At 37.1% G+C, this 14,281-nt stretch overlaps 1 protein-coding gene across 1 annotated transcript in view; it reads right to left on the reverse strand.

Annotated features, from left to right (window-relative positions):
* Nucleotides 1-6,491: 6,491 nt before the first annotated feature.
* LOC136863720 (neprilysin-1) overlaps nucleotides 6,492-14,281 on the reverse strand; it is a 729,030-nt gene continuing 721,240 nt past the window's right edge. Inside the window, exon 13 of the mRNA XM_067140078.2 lies at nucleotides 6,492-7,139. Coding sequence (XP_066996179.2) covers nucleotides 6,867-7,139 — 273 coding nt within the window. The 3' untranslated portion in view covers nucleotides 6,492-6,866. The remainder of the gene's footprint in view (nucleotides 7,140-14,281) is intronic.

The raw sequence follows: 14,281 nt of genomic DNA on the forward strand, positions 1-14,281 counted from the left end.
TGCCTTTGGGCTGTAGGCTTTACACACACACACACACACACACACATATATATATATATATATATATACATTCAAGCAATATTTACTGTGTACTCCTAGGGTTTTTCGAAGGATACCAGTAGCAAAAGATTTAATATGAAAACACACGTCTGGAAATGTACTGATTAGTGCTATTAAGAAAAATGAACTTAAAATAAATGATAGTAAATGTAACATTTCCACCTTCTGCAGGATGAAAGAGCGTTGCTCTAATACAGTTACATTTGAAACAAAGGTTTAAGTTCGAATTCGCTGAGGCTGTACCTTAATTAAGGCCACGGCCGCTTACTTCCCACTCGTAGCCCTTTCGTACTCAATCATCGCCATAAGACCTATCTGTGTCGTGTTACGTAAAGGAAGTTGTAAAGATTTTAGCTCCAATTAACCCGTAGGGTGGACAATCTGAAGTGATATGACACAAGGCATGGGACATCACTGACGAGTAACGGTAAATGAGGAAGACACGTTTTCCGACAAGAACTGCTAATCTTCAAGCTTTCTTTTACATACACTACGAGTTTGTAATGGTAATTTCGTTCTTAAGTTACAAAGCAGAGAGTCTATGCAGATATACCGCTTACTAGTGAACAGTAGATTCTTAATGTGTTGACGCAAGTACGATAACAGGTATAACTTGAAAACAATGTTCTCACACCCATGGGTAACTAAATGAAGATATTGAGCTCGAATTATTATTATTATTATTATTATTATTATTATTATTATTATTATTATTATTATTATTATTTCTACTTGTATGTATGGCTGTGAAGTTTTACATCCAATTAGTGTTTGAATTACTATTACGATACGATCGCCTTGTGTGTGAGGTTATGTCATGAAAGTATTAGTAGGGCTAGTATTATTATTATTTACGTAGTCGAATGATCGTATTGTGTGTGAGGTTATGTGTTGTATGATAACATTTATATCAGTTCAGTTAATGTAAATACCTGTAAATTAATATTATAATTTATTGTTAGCTGTATAATTTGTAATCCATAATTGTGAAACACACTGTAACTTCCAGAATGGTATAGGTAGACGAGAATAATTGACAATGTTCTGTACACTATTTCTATGTATTAGGCACTCTAGAATATTCAAGAAGGTAGATTTTTGTAATGTATCTTCCTGGAAACCTGGCCAGGATATACTGTATATAAAGAGGATATCTTGACAGTGAAGTCAGTTGAGGTTTGGAAGTCATTGGAAGAGAGTTGTTGTTTAGTAGCACGTGGCTGACATACCGAGTTAAGGCAGTCTCCATGTTAAATTGATCGGTAGTCATCTGTTTTCAACTGTGTTTCAAAGTGTAACCTCTGCGGTATTTGGTGTCAGTTGTCAACTGTTTTAATAATGGCGGCTTGTTGATATTCTCGAAGTGAAGTGTTTTATTGTGATACTGTGATTAAGGTTATGTGAGTGTGTAATTTGTAAATACGTGCAAATAAATTAATTGTACCAACTGACAGCATCTCGTGTGCGTCTGTGTGGATAAGTTTGTGTCAGTAAAATCAAGGACATGGTTCTCTCCTTTCATCATACGTAAGTGACGATCAATCGTGCCACAGTTTATCATGCAATAGTGAGCACAAGAAACAAGTAACCTAGAAGTACCCATTAAATATTATTGTGAGGACACGGGAACACACATGAAGACCCTCAGTAGAGTTATCACTCTTAAATTATTTAAGAAGTGGACAGAACTCATTGTATTACAGAGTACAAATAGGGGAAGTCCGTGTATTTGGACGGATAATATTTTCGATATTTGCAAATTTGGTCACCCACTGTCGGAGGCAAGGTTATGAAGACAGCTGAGGGTAGCTTACTTCCTGGAAGTTGTTTTGCTAATGAACGGGGAAGAGGAAAACAATCTTAATACTCACATTCCTTGTGAGCTTAGACGGTAGCATGTAGTGTACTGTGAAGTAGTTATTGCAGTTAAAAGGGTGTTTAGCTTTTACAAGTACTGATGAAATATCTAGATAAGTTTTAACATAGCTTCATTCATAAATTTTAAATACATTACATATTATTTGGTTTCTATTAAACCTTTGTATGTCGTGTAATTTGGACTACCCGAGAGTGTGACCCGAGAGTGTGTAATTTGGACTACCCGAGAGTGTGTAATTTGGACTACCCGAGAGTGTGTAATTTGGACTACCCGAGAGTGTGTAATTTGGACTACCCGAGAGTGTGTAATTTGGGCCGTTGAAACAATTGTAATAATTACGTTTCTTCGTAGTTTTACTAGTGATTCTAAAAGAACGCATTTTAAAACTTGAGGCCGTTCCTGAAGTATAGGGGTAACGTGCCTGCCTCTTACCCAAAGGCCCCGGGTTCGATTCCCTGCCAGGTCAGGGTTTACGTGGATCTGACGGCTGGTTCGAAGTCCACTCAGCCTACTCGATTACAACTGAGGAGCTATCTGACGATATTGTATAAGACATGTATTATGATGACGATTGGATTTAGTGGAATAGTTGAAAAAAAGGAGGGCTCATGGAAACTGCGCCAAAATTCGGAATAAATTACTTTATCATTGTCCTACATGCCAAAAGTGGCGACCACAATTCATAGCGTCGTATTTTATTGCTTAGTATTTCATAATAAGTACAATGAATAACTTACAAAAGTTTATATTTACCAGTCCAAAATGCACGACACTTTGTCCAAGTTACACGTTATTGGTCCAAATTACACGATAACAAATTTTAGAATAAGTATTGTTTTTAAACAAATATTAAAGATAAATCTTATCATTTAATTTCACCAAATTATTTGATACCTCGTACTAACTATCTTGTAATACAATTTGAGACATTTTCATTATGGTCAATACAGTTACGAACGTTTAAAATTAAGCGGTCCAAATTAAACGGACTTCGCCTACTTGTATTCTGTATTACACTAATTGTGGCTTATTTTATACATTTTATACATTTACGTAGAATAAACTGAGGTATCTCAAGGGCTCTGTATTAATTATACAACAGACAAGTGTGTTATTAAGAGATATTTGAAATAAAAAATCGTGTCACTGCAGATAAGATTCCACGTAAAACCAGAGTTCCCATGGCTATGATCACGACAGGCCTACCAACAGTCACATGAAACTGCAAGCTTGACTGCTTGCTTGCTTGCTCACTTAATTGAGATCACCTTAAAAGTGGAAAATAAATGGTGCTGTATGCATTAATGTCTTTACCTCCGTAAGATCATTGATAGCGTTCAGCTACAATAACTATTTCAGGCATGTCATGTGTGTCCGAGATAATCAAACCACCTGCAGGTGCTGGAGCATTCCACAGGGAGTGGTCTGCAGCGAAAACAACTTTCATGTGTATACCTGAGATTCAAAAGTGATTTCCTCAGCTAAGACAATTTGCTTTACATCACATCGACACAGGTAGGTGTTATGGCGACGATGGGGTAGGAAAGAGCTAGGAGTGGCGGAGAAGTGGCGGTGGCCTTAATTAAGGTACAGCCGCAGCATTTGGCACGTGTGAAAATGGGAAACCACGGAAAACCATCTTCAGGGCTGCTGACACTGGGTTTCGATCCCACTATTTTCCGAATGCAAGCTCAGAGCTGCGCCACCCTAGCCGCATGGCCAAACCACTCGGTATAGCTAAGAGAAATACGTACAATGTTTACATCTTCTGCAAATGCTTCTTTCATTGAACACCTTGAACACGTTTCTAGTTGTAAGATACCATATGACCTGCTGATTTTGTCGAAGATCATTTCTCTCCAGACAAAAGTGTTCTGCTTTTCATGTTTCATATTGATGAAAGTGTTTTATTTCCAGTTATCCCAGTTTGTGTCAAGGATAAGTTCTGTGACTCCAAACGCCTTCATGACCAGTGCTGAATTTATTTTTTTTGCTAGGGGCTTTACGTCGCACCGACACAGATAGGTCTTATGGCGACGATGGGGATAGGAAAGGCCTAGGAGTTGGAAGGAAGCGGCCGTGGCCTTAATTAAGGTACAGCCCCAGCATTTGCCTGGTGTGAAAACGGGAAACCACGGAAAACCATCTTCAGGGCTGCCGATAGTGGGATTCGAACCTACTATCTCCCGGATACCAGTGCTGAAATGCCTTTGCCTTACTATCGACCCGTTTAGTATGTCTACTGTTTAATAAACTACAGAAACAAATAAACAAACGGAAGCAGTCCAGTAAGATTGTTTGTACTGTCGGTAGATTGTGTTAATTGTGACACAAGGAAGCTATCTGTGATATCATGCCACTGGTGGCTGAATTTGACGTGGCTGATTTACCTTCAGCCTGCTTAAATTTATGGAATATTTTCGAATTGCATTATACATAACCCCAAACATAATGATAAAAACAGAGAAAACCATGTAGATCTTTTTTTAATTTGGAAGTACAACTGAATAGTATTCGGTATTTCTGCTTCGATTTATGTGGGTTTATGAAGTTAAAAGTCCATTCTTCTGGGGCCAATAACCTGTCTGGCCCTTTCAAACAGCAATCATCACAGTGATCATCCAGTTGTCTCTCCTTTTATATTCCTTCTGCACATTAATTGTTAGAAGCTTGAATTGTGTATTACATGGCAGGTTGATGAGGTCTAGGATGGTTTTACCAGAGCTCATTTGTCAAGGTATGTGCCTCCACTCGAACAATGGTCTTTGTATAACACCATGGACATTACTTTGTGAATGTAAATCGAATTTTGTCCTCTTATGTGTACCCACAGCGGCGGCTATTTAGATACAGAGAATTTATTCATTCAAATGAACGTATCATTTCTTTAAATAAATAAATAAATAAATAGATTTATTTATTACAACTTGTACGTACGTAAATTTCTAAATGAATGGTCGGTGCAGTACAAATGAAAATATGAGAAGAGGAGAAGTACATAATATCTACAGAACACTCGGCACAACATAAATGAATGTCAAGTTCCACATATAAATTCACTCCCGTATAAAAAGGGGTAGTGGAGAGAATACGGTATTTTGTACTAGTGAGGTGCTACGAAGATTTGAATATTGACAAGCTTAGCGAAAGTTGTTTCTTAGACTCCTGCAACTGGATTTCTGGCCGATAGTCTGCATATGCTTGGCACATCGAAGTATCCCGACACTGGACTCCACGATGTATTTGTGTGAAACAGGCGTGCATCCGTTTTGAATTAACGTAGATGTTTTGCGTATTATTTGAATTACGTTTGAACTCAATTATGTTCAGAATCCAGGGTTTGTACCCTATAAATCAAGTAAGTAATTGATTCGTAAGTGTGTGCGTGCCAGAATGATGTATATCTGGAAAGGTACAAAATGTTTCGCGGTATCGCACAATATCAGTGATTTTCATTCCTTTTATTCTGGTATGTTCTCGAATTTTAAATTTATATTGCAGTTATTCAGTAAGATATTTAAATTAATACGATAATTATAAAACTAAAAAATTTTGATTTTCCTGTAGAATATTGAAAGTACTTTTGATTGCACTTTCTTATTGTGCTTGTTCTGGTTTAATAAACGTGTTTACTCTCAAATGCGAAAGTTTCGTCAAATTTGCACGCATAAATTAATCAATCAATTACTTAGTGTATTTCAAGAGTACAAGAATTGAGCTGGAGAATTCTGAGTTCAAACGAAATTTGCAATATGTTCAACAGATGAACGCTATCACACAAGAGGGGCGTGGTAGTTCAACACACATCTATGACATAATTTTACAAAGTTTATTCCACCTACTCAGTACTGTACAGTAATTGCAATGTCTATAAATACATTACACTATGTTATCAAGGGACTAGCTTCGACCTTATGTGGGTCATCATCAGCCTAAATAAGATACACTTTTGATTTGCCGATGTCCTAAAACAAAATTTTTATTTTTATATCCACTATGTAATTTTGTTTTAGGACATCGGTAAATCAAAAGTGTATCTTATTTAGGCTGATAATGACCCACATAGATTCGAAACTAGTCCCCTGATAACATGTTGTAATGTATTTATAGACATTGCAATTATTGTACAGTATTGAGTAAGTGGAATAAACTTTGTAAAATTATATGTAATCTTAATTCAGTACGGAACCAATAATGAAATTCATAACCTTGAACACATCTATGATGTGATATCTTCAAGGGAGTTCTTTGGTCTGGACCAAAGCTGTGTGAGCCTGCTCTACATGCTGATCATCCCATCCTTCCCTCAAGTAGTAATGTGTATCCAGACACATCCAACGTGTTCTAGAAAGGTCATCATTGTCACCTGGGAGAGAGGAGGAACTTAAAGAGAGCCAGCCACTGCTCTCCTAGCTCGAAAGTGTAAACTAGATCAACATCTCCTCCAAGCCTATTCCTCTGAAGGTGCCACATCGCAGAGTCAGTGAAATATCAGGATTTATCACAAAATAAAGCAGATCACGATTTTAATAGGAAACAAATAGCTTCATTTTCGAGCTTAGTTGAATATTAAACTAGGTAAACATAGAAAACAGACGTTTACAACAGTAATGGGCCAAATATTTGTGACTTCCTCTTCCCATAGTATGTAACTTACTTCCATCACTGTTTGTTCTCTGTCTATATCGTGTGTGAAAGAAGGTAACGTAAAACATACCAAGTGAAGTATGACAGCAAGGCCGATATGAGTAATATCAAACATTGTAATGATGGTTGTGTTCTTTGAACCAGTACATAATAAAGGAATGTGTGAATTTTTGTTGTACATTTAAAGCATTCACATTTGGAAATATCGTCGTCCGTGTCGCTTCACCACCTCACTGGGCAATATTGGTGGTCTCTAATCTACACGCCACTAGTTCTCTCGTTACCACACGGAGCACTTATTGGTGGGGTTCATCGGGGAGCCAAGAGGACACTGGTACGCTCGGGCGAAGTCCCATGAGTTGGATAGGGGACCCAGAACTCTTATTGGTCCAGGAGAATGAACGGAAGATCTTATTTTAGTGAGTGCATCCTCCGGCCTCATAGATCCGCACCATATCTGCGCGTAGTTGAGGAAGAAAAGTTGATCATGTGATAGGTTGATACCTGGTAGACTTGGTTCCTCGCCGTACTTGGCCACCCACTTGCGGTATGCCTGTAAAAGATGTAACAGTATTATTGAATGGTTTGAACTCTTTCATGATCGTTTCGTCAGGAAAAATAAATATAACAGTCATGAGAAAAGTAACTACTTCCTACATATTTAAATTTTCCCAAGTAAATCGTAACATATTTCAAGAAAAGAGTGCAAAATCTTGTAAGTATTGTTTAACAGTGATTTCTATGTAACAGTTATAGTATCATGTTAAACTAGTAGCAAGTAAATATGTAGCATGGTATATTACAAATTTTGCACATGTTCTGGTGATGGAAATAGCTGTTATTGTTTAAGGTAGTTTCATATCGTAACTGAATAACTTTTCGCTTTCTGTTTTAGTATATGTATTTTCAGTGAATATTTTAATGTTAACATTTGCGTAAGCTGTATGGTATCGTTTCAAATGATGTAATATTTTATTTATATGTGTTATTCTGTTGTAGGAAAACATTGCCGCTGGCATATATGTCAAATTTAATGAGTTTTACAACAATAATAACAATAGTCTAATAATAATAGACAAAGGTCAATCACTGAAAACATTTCAATGAGATAATCATTCCCAATTTAAAAAAAATATTTCAACTTAGAGTGCTCAAAATTATTTTCAGAAATAAAGTTCGAAGCTGAGCAAATCTCATAATTTTGTATCTATCAGTTGTGAAAAAATAATACATAGTATCCACATAGAGTTCTTGATGTTTGTTTGAAACGAAAAATGTATTATTCTAGTCGTTATAATAGTAGTGTGGGAAGACTGCAAACTATCGCAATTAAATGAAAGCTGGTGAACATAGATCTGATTCTCCTTTCTATTTCATTAGAATTAATCAGATGTGGGTCTTACGTTTTTTTAAAAATTTTTGGTGGTTATTATGACCTTTGTAGCCCCTTCTTGAAACACACCCTAAATTGTAACAGTTCATATAGGTCAGGATAAAGATATTATTGTGATAATTGTATCACAGATAGGAGATAGTATAGCAATGAAATTAAATTTAAATATAAATTAAATCAAGCAGTTTCATGAAAACAAAATATTACTGGAAATCACAGAACAAGATATTTCACGATCACGATAGAAGAAGAGTAAAAGAGAAATTCATTAAAACGAGAAACATAAATATACTATAACAATTAAACATTACTTAAGAGTAGTGTAATACAGTAATTACAAGTATTCGCATAGGAGTTCATACTAATTTACAGATAATTATTTAAAATACTTCTTACATGTGACATAATATATTGCATGTACAATAAATGAGGATATCTCAGTTTCTATCATTTCTAAGCCAGAGGAATCGTTTCCGCTTCTTTTCAACTTCCTTGCTCCTTGTCTTTGAAATCAATCAATCAATCAATCAATCAATCAATCAATCAATCAATCAATCAATCAATCAATCAATCAATCAATCAATCAATCAATCAATCAATCAATCAATCAATCAATCAATCAATCAATCAATCAATCAATCAATCAATCAATCAATCAATCAATCAATATTATCTACACTTAGGGCTGCCATCCAGTTGACAGATTCCTTGTCTATGGTTCACCTATTATTTTCTTCAATTATTTCAAAGAAGTAATAATAATAATAATAATAATAATAATAATAATAATAAGAATAATAATAATAATAATAATAATAGTCTAATAATAATAGACAAGGGTCAATCGCTGAAAACATTTCAATGAGATAATCATTCCCAATAAAAAATTATGAATGAGCGAACATTTTCCCCAATTTGTCCTCTTGACTTCCAACTTTATATTCATATTATTAAACTTCCTACTTTTAAAATCTCCATTCAAGCTTATTCGTCTACTATTGTCATTATACACCGTCTCTCCACTGACAGCTGGAAACATACCACTTAGTCGAACAACTCGCCTCGTTAATCCCAAGTCTTCCCCGCCCAAAGTTTGCAAAAGTTTCGTAACACTACTGTTTTGTCGGAAATAATCCAGAATAAATCGTACTGTTTTCCAGTTCTCGAATCAAATAATCCTGGTAAGTGTCCAATGAACTGAAACTATACTCTAATTAGTTTCTTTTTTTAATAACGAGAGGCAATAAACGGCAGTAATGAGGAGATAGCCATATCATGACGACGCCAGATATGGAGCCACAATGCTGTTTATGTCCGCTATTGGTTGCCACTTTTTGAAGGATGCAGTACTTCAGCATCTGTCTCCTGGCACAGGCCCGAGTGAAGTGTAGCTTCTAATGAAGTCCCAATCTCATCCATGGCTGTGAAAATATGGAAGCTCTTGTGGTATGGGTGGTGCTGAGTAATGAAATTTGGAGCACGACTAGAGTGTCAGAGTGTTACGAAAGATGTTACTCGCAGTCTCAGTCGTGCTACTATAGCACTTTCTGATCCAGTGAGTAAAGCAGTCCTTACTGTCCATCTTGCCTAGTATGCCTCATTCTGGGGCTGCCATCGGTTATGGCGTTTCCCTACAACCACATAATATTTGGTTGTGCTATTTGAGGATCCAACAAGCCTCTAGGCTGAAAGCCTAAAAGACGGATATTGATAATGTTGTGATCACTGAAAAGTAGAGAAATATCAAGCTTATTCATCATCTGAGTAGAAACAATTGTCGATGGTTCAATAACAGTCATGAAATCAGAAAAATGTTTTGTAATGAAAAGCCCAACGCATGCTGCTATGCATTATATAAAGGATTAAGCGAACTCTTTTAGATGGTATCACCTTTTTTGTTTACATAGTAAAAATTATGACAATAATGTTACGTTTCTCCTTATCCATCATTACCGATAAGTCTTGAGAGACCCAGAGCATACGATTTCTTTATGTGAAGTTTGTAGCTTGCAATGCCTTTCTGGGAATTTTTAATTTTTTCTCTTCAGAAGTGTTTATAACTGCACATTTGAGGATTTAAGAGGCGAGGCGGACTAACCTTCAACCCCTGAGATTTCAGTTGTTTCTTAACCTCCTTAATGGTGGCGAAGTTACGGCTCTGGGCTCTTTCTTACACTTAACCACTGTTTCATAATTTGACTAAAATACTGTAGAATTAAACAATACAACAACAACAAATAATAATTATATTTTCAGTAATATAATAAAATTATAATAAAAAACATTAACTACAAAGGCTATGAATAAAGTAGTAGCAACGTAGTCCAGACGTTGGCAGAAGATGGGGCATGCGCAAATAGAATATAGGAACGGTCAGGTTGCACTGTTGTCAATGTGTAGTGTGCATTTGACAGGCATCCATTTGGGAATGTTATTGCTATGTGGCGTTGAAGTGAATAGTGTCTATTTCACCACTCTAAAATATGTTTTCTAAAGATGATCAGCGTTCGTCGAGGTTGCCAGCGGCAAAAATGCATCAGAATGTTATCGAGGATAACGTTAAGCCTATGACGAGAATGCGTTACTGTATAGGACGGTTGCACGATGGGTCAAGGCGTTTTGCTGGGGTATAAATGAAACTGCGGATTCGCAGCGCACAGGTCGGCCGTCCATTCCTCAAGATCAGATTGAAATGGTTAGTTGTCTCGTTTCGTAGGCCATCGATGAACTGTCCGGGAATATTCCGTAGAGGTTGGTCTCAGTCATCAAACGGCGTGGTACATACTGATGAAATGTCTTAACATGAGGAAATTTCATCCCCTTGGGTTCCACATCGACTCACCAACGTACAGGAACGACACCAGTATACACTGGCTGGCGTCCACCTGGACAGATAACGCAACGAAGGGAACTCATTTCTGCAGCGTATTGTCGCCATTGATGTGACGTGGGCACGATCCTACGAACCTGATTTAAAGAGTCAATCGAATGAATGGCTTCACCCGGGTTCGCCACGTCCGCAGAAATTGCGACAGGAACCCAGTGAGGCGAAGCTTATGCAGATTATGGCATAAGACTATGGGGGTGTTATTCTTAAGCATGCTGTGACTGAGGGACAAACCGTCAACAGTGACTACCATTGCCGATTTCTGAAGTGACATCTGCGTCCGGTTATGCGGCACATACGACCACGTTTATTGTGAGACGATTGTCCTATCGTATTGCATGACAACGCACGTCGTCATGTCGCAGACAATGTCAGGCTCTTATTGCAACGGTGGCATTGGGAAGTCTTGGGACACTCTTCGTACTCACCGGACATGAGTCCTTGTTTCCGAAGTTGAAGGAACCCTTCCAAGGCCACCGATATTTTGACGTGACATCTGTACTCCGCGCAGTAGGGCGCTTCGTCACTGTCATCAACAGAGAACGCCTCGCCAACGGTCCCGAGTGGCTTCTCGACATTTGCAGGTGACAACACTGAAGGAATGTAGTGCAATTCTACTTGTTAGTTCATTAAATATTGCGTACCATCAATATTGCCAGTACTTTATTTACAGCCCTCGTATGGAACTAATCCTAATACATAATTAAAATACCAGCAGAACAAAATCTAATCATTTACATAAATCTAAAACTAACCCTCATACGCAATTATAATCTAAACACAATAATCTTTGATCAGTATAACAGTTCTGAAACAAATTCTAATGGATATATAACCTAAGTCAAACAATAATAGACCATTCACTCGCATACTTCGGTCATTATACAGGTCATTTTGATTAATCGAGCAAATACCTTTGATAGGCCACTTTAAATTTATTAAGGGAAGTCACGTCCCTAATGCAGGGCGGGATTTCCTTGACTAGCAGACAAGTTTTAAAAGATTGGCTGTAGACAGCAGTGCGATGTAAAGGTATAGTGAGAGAGGGTCCAGATCGTGTACTGTAGTGATGATCTGATGAGAGGAATTTAAAATGTGAGGTGAGGTCATTTGGTTTGTATTCTGTGGGGAAGGGTTAATGGGCTAAGCGCTATCACTTTCCATTATGGCATAAAACGCGTATTCAATTTGACCAAATTTTGAAGAAAGTTAATAGCCACAGACAAATTGAAACAACATGACCACGCTTTTAACAAAATGGAATAAGCAAGCCTATAAGGAACTAACCGAATTATAACTTTATTACAGAATTGGAAAAAATAAGGAGGCAAAGCGGACTAACCCACTCGAGGGTTTGCTTTCTCATGTTTATGTTTCTTGTAGGCTAATCTATTCCTTAAGACATGGTGGTACACTTGTTTACTATGTTATTTAACATTAATTTGCTGACTGAAAAAAGTGCAGTTATTTCAGTTCTCCGGGAGCAAACCAACTCGTGTCATTTTAAGTAATGGACTTAACCGGGCTAACCCACACAATTTCATTAACACTGAATAATCCACTCTAATGAGTCAAACTTTGAAGTAATTATATTACTTGTATTACACTAATTTCTGTGAAATTTAATCCCAAATTGGCACGAGTGTGATATGTCGATGCAGAATGTTGTAAAAGTGTTCAACATTAATGCTTAATGATACGAAAACGTCTTCTGAAGGTTTAGTCCACTCTGCCTCTTAACACCATGCTAAATATAAAGTGGAGTTTTGTTTAATGTGACTATATATATTCTATTTTTGTTTCTCTAACTGCTAACTCAAACTCACGTTTTACCTTGCATTCGAGAGATTGTGGATTCGGACCCCACTGTCGGCAGCTCTGAAGATGCTTTTTACGTGGTTTCCCATTTTCACACCAAGCGAATGCTCGGGCTGTATTAAAATCAAGGCCACGTCAATTACTTCCCAATGCTAGCCCTTTACTGTCCCATCGTTACCAGAGACCTATTTGTGTAGGTGCGACGTAAAAGCAAATTGTAAAAAAACAGAGATCACCATACCTGTGTATTCACTCGATCAGAGCATGTCTAATAACCAGGAGGCTAATATGAATCCTTCAATAGAGCATTTTACTGTAATTTTTATTGGATACAGGGGCGAGCTTGCTATCCTCAAAAGAATTGTGTAATACAGAATAATGTTATCCCCTTTTAAAGCGAAAAATGCCTGAACTACGCGTTTTAAATACTATTATAAATATGGTCCATTCCTTCTCATCTCTTTACTATGGTACTTAAGTTATTCACCCATTTTCTAAGTCCTTAATGTCCATCAATAGTAACTGGTCAGCATGTAGTACTTAAAAGTCTATCACAGACGGTTTGTCACTTTGTAGTCACCTGATATTTTCTTTGGTATGAAGCCGTTTAAGTTATTATCAAAGTTCTCAAAGCTATAAAGATGTCCAATTGCTCTCTGTTTATAAATGATTGAAATTTTAACATGTTTTTAATCTGTACAATACTATATTTTTAAAAGTATTAAACTTTAAAGTAGGTGAGGAAAAGTTGTACTTAAACATTTGATCAAGAAAGTGTCTGCCATATTGTGTCAGTTTCGTCGAAACATGCCGTACCTTCATTTTACGGTGAGAAAGATGTTGATCCTAACTAATGTGTTTCCTGTTTTATATTATGGTACTGTAATTTACAGCGATATCTCAGAGAAATACGAGTATAATACCATGCTCCAGCGAGTTTAGAATGCCTGTGTCCGTTTTGTCTTCAATATTCGTAAAGATTGTCATGTAACATCTTACTACAAAGCCTCAGACTGGTTCAAACTCAGGGAAAGACGATCATATTCAGGTGCGTGCTTACAGCTGAGAATTTTAAAACCTAATGCTTCCTCATATTTGACAAAGTCCTTTGTTCAGATGTGTCAAGTGAATGATCGGACGAGTAGGTATACAACACCCTTCACGTTCCTCAGCATCGTACGGTAAAGTGCAGTAAGTCGTTTATTATACAATGATTTTAAACTAGGCCTATATGAAATACAGCAATGTAGTGACAAAATTCAGAACAAATCTTAAAAGCCTCTACCTTTCCACTTATTAAGCCATGTAAATTAATTTTCACCAAATGAAGTAAATATTACGAACATCGTAATCTCATCGATACATTTTAAATGTTTAGTTTTATTCTTAATTCATCCTCGGCATGAAGCTATATCATTACCGGGCGAGTTGGCCGTGCGGTTAGTGGCGCGCAGCTGAGAGCTTGCATCCGGGAGACATTGGGTTTGAATCCCACTGTCGACAGCCCTGAAGATGGTTTTCCATTTTTTCCCATTTTCACACCAGGCAAATGCTGGGGCTCTACCTTAATTAACGACACGGTCGCTTCCTTCCAACT

The sequence above is a fragment of the Anabrus simplex genome, chromosome 2 (genome assembly GCF_040414725.1).
Source record: "Anabrus simplex isolate iqAnaSimp1 chromosome 2, ASM4041472v1, whole genome shotgun sequence".
NCBI classification, from domain to species: Eukaryota; Metazoa; Arthropoda; class Insecta; order Orthoptera; family Tettigoniidae; genus Anabrus; species Anabrus simplex.